At 47.3% G+C, this 5076-nt stretch overlaps 1 protein-coding gene across 1 annotated transcript in view; it reads right to left on the bottom strand.

Moving 5' to 3' along the window:
• Positions 1–45: 45 nt before the first annotated feature.
• Znf839 (zinc finger protein 839) overlaps positions 46–5076 on the bottom strand; it is a gene marked incomplete at its 5' end in the record, with an annotated part of 11525 nt that continues 6494 nt past the window's right edge. The window contains 5 exon segments of the mRNA XM_050154715.1: positions 46–825; positions 828–1028; positions 1031–1627; positions 2746–2936; positions 3037–3130. Coding sequence (XP_050010672.1) covers positions 701–825; positions 828–1028; positions 1031–1627; positions 2746–2936; positions 3037–3130 — 1208 coding nt within the window.

The following is a 5076-nucleotide window of genomic DNA, read 5'->3' as shown; positions in this document are numbered from 1 at the left end:
AGAAACCCTGTCTTGAAAAACCAAAAAAAAAAAAAAAAAAAAAAATCAAAAAATATATTTGTCAAATGGAAATCAAAAAAGCTTTAAAAGAGTCAGTGCCTGCGGGAACCTCAGGCTGTGGCTCTTGCGGCCTAGCCACTGCTGGTAGCAGCAGTGCTGACTAGAATAGCCATAGCTTAAAAGGCAGCAACCATTAGAGAGAGGACAACAGTAGTGAGTTCCACCACAGAGCTACAGAGTGAGTCCCTTCTCAAAAGCCCTGACTGTCTAGCCCATCAATGCAGCTACTGGAGATGCTAACACAGGAAGGCCACAGACCTGAGGCCTGCTTGGGCTACTTAGTGAGACTGTCTTAGAGATAAGCTCAGGGATAGAGCCTTGCCAGGCAATTTCCAGGCTCTGGGTTCAATCCCCATAGACACCAAGAAAACAAACAGAAATGGCTTTCTGTTTCACTTCTCATTAGAATGCTGCCAAAATGGCTGGCTTCTGAAGTTTTCTAACTGAATCCAAAAGTGCAGAGGACGTCCCCAGGAGGGAGGGGCAGACACGTCACCCTTTCAGTCAGGAGACAAGGCAAGAAGATTAGGAGTTCAAGGCCAGCCTTGGTTAGGTGATCAAGTTCAAGGCCAATCTGGGCTATACTGCCCCAGAAAACAACATCCTATACTTACACACACACACCTGACTTGACTCCTGGTCACTGAGAGGGCTCTGCCTCCACAGTGTGGAAGGCCTCTATGGCTTCAAAAGCAACCCCTTCCTGCAGGCCAAACCTCACGATAGAACCCTTTGCGTTAGTCACTATGACAGCATTCTCTTCTGAGACACTGAAGTACTTGGACGGGACAAAATAAGCCCATTGGAAGTCCGAAGAGAAACCTGCTCCTGTCCCTGAGACAACACTTCCTGGCATAGATCGGAAATCTCAAAAGCCAAGGCTTCCCCCACAGTGGCCACAGTCTCCAGCTCTCTCTAGCCATCTGCCTCCCTCCTAGAGAGGAGCCAGCTTATGTTCCCAGCTCGCTTCCAACACTGGGACCCCCATTAGTGGGCAGTGACCCATCTGGTCCAGGATGAGACCCTGGCTCGGGCATAGTCCTGGAAACACAGGCAGCTGGCCGGACATTCATAGGCAAGGTTTTCTGGAGTGGGAAGGCTGCAGCCTCTGTAGGCAGGGCATGGCTGGGGCTGGCCTGCTGCCTACTGAGGTGGGGTTGGCTCATTTCTCTGAGGTCTCCTGCCTCTGCATTTCCTGATTCTTCAAGAAGCAGGGACTCCTCTTCTTCACCTGATGATGGGGTACCACCGACACTGTTGCTTCTCTGGATTGCCCCAGAATCCTGCTTTGCAGTGTGTTCTGGAGCATTCTATTCAGGAAACACTGACGACTGGGCTGGGGGCAGCCCTCTGGGCTCTGCTACCTGGGAATAAAGAGCTGTCCTCCTGACATCCTGACACAGAAGAGCAGGATCTGCAGAGACACTCCTGGCTTTCAAGTCAGCAGACGCCATCACCGACAGCAGCTGGCCCACAGGCGGCACACTTCCATCACTAGCAGGAGCCATTTCCCCACAGCTTCCCTCAGAGCAGGGAGCAGGGTTCTCAGTGGCTGCGGAGGCAGAACCTGAATAGTTGGGAAAAACAGCAGTCACACACTCATCACCACGATCGGCTGGTCCAAATGACCTTCCCTTAGAGAAGCAGTAATGCAGCTCTCTTAGCTACTTGGGCTGGGCAGCAGGTTTTTATTGGCTACTGTATCTACTCAGAAAGGTAGATTTTGTATTAAAAATCTTTGTGTTCAAAAGAGTTTAGCAGGCTGACTTCACTGAATGAAAGAAGAGCGGGTTTCTGGAGGGGAGCTCAAGGGTAAGAGGGGCCTTTCAAAACAGATCTACAGACAACCCCCAGCCCAGCCCCACCCCTGGAAAAGCTGAAAGGTTATTTCCAGATGACCTATCCATCTGGAACAGCTAAGAACCTTGTCTTAAGGTCGAGGACCGTCACTGGGCCCCAGGAATGTAGAACATATGCAGATGCTGAAGGACCATTTGCTGAGAGGAAGTGAACTGTGAGGCAGATCACTTAACTATAAAATGAAGAAGCTAAAAAAGAAAGGTGACTGAGGAGGGCGGTGCTCCACACTGGTGCCAGAGGGGTCACTGTTCCCACCCAACACAACTGCCTTCTCCTAGGGCAGAGCTGCAGGGAAGTTCTAAAATGAGCAAGGCCTCTTCCACTGCAGACCCTAGCGTCAGGCCAGAAACCAGACAGTGCTGCTAAGTCTTTGTAAAGACATGTGAGAACTGGCAATGCTGTATGTTCAAAGTACCTAGTAGAGGGTTCTGATTACAGCCAGAACTAAAGAGAAAATGTCTTCTTTTCAAGCGTTAAGTCTCACACATTCAGGGCAGCCACGTCTCAGATGCTAAGCCACTGATACATGTGTCCTTGGGACCTAACTCTGCCCAACCTCTCAGACCAGCCGGGGTCTACTAGCCTGAGACACCACTATGAAGTAACTCTTAGTTAATAAAGGGCTCTAGGAGACCCCAACACCTATGACATGGGCATCAACATGGAACAATAAAGTGTTGGAAGCTAGAGACAAAATCCAAGAGACCAGAGGGATCTCTCAAATCGGGCTGAAGGGATGCCCAGCCCCTAAAAGTGATGGACTTGGGTACATCTGGTGCCTTGGGAGCACTGAGCATGGGGCAACCCACAAAATATGTGATTTACCCTTGCTGGCTGGAGCGCGTGAAGACCCAGGCTTCTGCAGACATTCACTGATGGTGGCAGGACGGTCAGGGACATCTGTGGGCAGAGCTGCTGTTCGGGCCTTCTTCACTGTGGCCAGCCTACAGAGAGTGTAGAAAAAGCAAAACGGCATCTTCCCGGAACGGCCTCTAGGCCAAGGAGCTGTGGCTGAAAGGTCAGATCATGAACCAACGTCTACACAGACGTCAACTCTGCACCACTTACCACCACAGCCTGCTCCCTCTCCCTCTTCCGTGCACTGGTTTCCTGCACCTTTCCGTCCATTCCTGGCTGGAGCACTCAAGTGCACTGTTGGGTGTGTCTCTTTCTTCCTCAGGCATTCTGTGATTCCTAATGATCTGGCAACCTTAGGGGAAACAGGAGAAATAAGCTCTGCTTAGAGTGAGAGTGTGCCAAGTGTGTCAGTTCCTGTCTACACCTGAGTAGAAATCCAAGCGGTCCCTTTGTATAGTGAGGTGCAGTTAACAAGGAGAAAGACGGCAGATGCAAAGGTGTGCGGAGCAGCGAGGGTGGAACCCAGCCTCACCAAAGCTCGCAGGATCTGTCAGTGGGGGTGGACTTGAACCTGTCTTCCTCAGTGCCTACCTTACTAATGCTAAGGCAACCAAGGTTCCTTTCTTGCCAGTTGTTCCTCTTTTTACCCTCTGTTTCAATTATGGTCAGGCGGTGGTGCTGACCAGCACTCAGGAGACAAAGACGGGTGGATCTGTGTGAGTTTGAGGCCAGCCTGGTCTACAGAGCAAGTTCCAGAACAGGCTCCAAAGCTACAGAGAAACCCTGTCTTGAAAAATCAATTCTTAGTGATCTTTTTCTCCCTCATCTAACTCCTTATGCTCCCCTCATCTGGACACCTGAGTTTCAGCTGCCTTACAAAGTTTTTATGAAGCTCAGTGTGTCTTCCATCTACAAAACACACGTATGTGTACACAATATATGCATGTATATCTAGCAAATGTAAAGGTGTAGACACAGCTAATGTCCTTTACACTGGACTTTAAAAGGAGAACAACCATAGGTGTAAGACAGGGTGAGGACCAGTAGGAAGGACAGCAGAACATGACTAATGCAGACAATTGGGCTAGGTGAGTATAGCCCTGCCCACGCTAAACAGTGTCCCTTTACAAAGTCAGTCACAGCCACTACTCTAAAGCACACACAAAATAAAAATAAATCACAGCATGGGTGACTATTATCATATATGGGGAATCTGCAAAAGGCTTTGCAAAATAATCCAATATGTTTATAATGCATAATTAAAAAAATAAAATTCAGGGGGCTGGAGAGATGGCTCAGTGGTTAAGAGCATTGCCTGCTCTTCCAAAGGTCCTGAGTTCAATTCCCGGCAACCACATGGTGGCTCACAACCATCTGTAATGAGGTCTGGTGCCCTCTTCTGGCCTGCAGACATATACACAAAACAGAATATTGTATGCATAATAAATAAATAATAATAATAATAAAATAAAATCCAAAGCCTTGTTAAGAATATATTCAGAAGCCGGGCGGTGGTGGCTCACGCCTTTAATCCCAGCACTCGGGAGGCAGAGGCAGGTGGATCTCTGTGAGTTCGACAGCCTGGTCTACAAGAGCTAGTGCCAGGACAGGCTCCAAAGCTACAGAGAAACCTGTCTCAAAAAACAAACAAAAATTAACCTGTAGGCAAGACTGTGGGGAATTTTCCTGATTAAAGGTAATGTGGAAGAGCCCAGATTACTGGGAACGTTAACCTGGATGGTATAAGAAAGCAGGCTGATATATAAAAATGATAAAGAAGCTGAGGAAGAAATCGGAGAAACATCACCCTTCACAATAGCCACAAATAACATAAAATACCTTGTGGTAACACTAACCAAAGAAGTGAAAGACCTGTTCGATAAGAACGTTAAGTCTTTGAAGAAAGAAAGTGAAGAAGATACCAGAAAATGGAAAGATCTCCCAATGCTCTTAGTTAGATAAAATCAACATAATAAAAATGGCAAACCTACCAAAATCGATCTATAAATTCAATGCAATCCCCATTAAAATCCCAGCACAATTCTTCACAGACCTTTAAAGAACAATAATCAACTTCATATGGAAAAACAAAAATCCAGGATAGCCAAAACAATCCTGTACAAAAAGGAACTTCCAGAGGCATCACCATCCCTGACATCAAGCTCTATTATAGAGCTACAGTAATGAAAACAGCTTGGTATTGGCATAAAAACAGACAGGTTCACCAATGGAATTGAATCAAAGACCCGGATATTAATCCACATACCTATGAACACCAGATTTTTACAAAAAAAAAAA

This window comes from Alexandromys fortis, unplaced genomic scaffold (genome assembly GCF_014885135.2).
Source record: "Alexandromys fortis isolate MF-2015 unplaced genomic scaffold, M_Fortis_MF-2015_v1.1 scaffold_91, whole genome shotgun sequence".
Taxonomy (NCBI): Eukaryota; Metazoa; Chordata; class Mammalia; order Rodentia; family Cricetidae; genus Alexandromys; species Alexandromys fortis.
The sequence above is the reverse complement of the archived record's forward strand: the minus strand, read 5'-3'. Positions and strand labels throughout refer to the sequence as shown.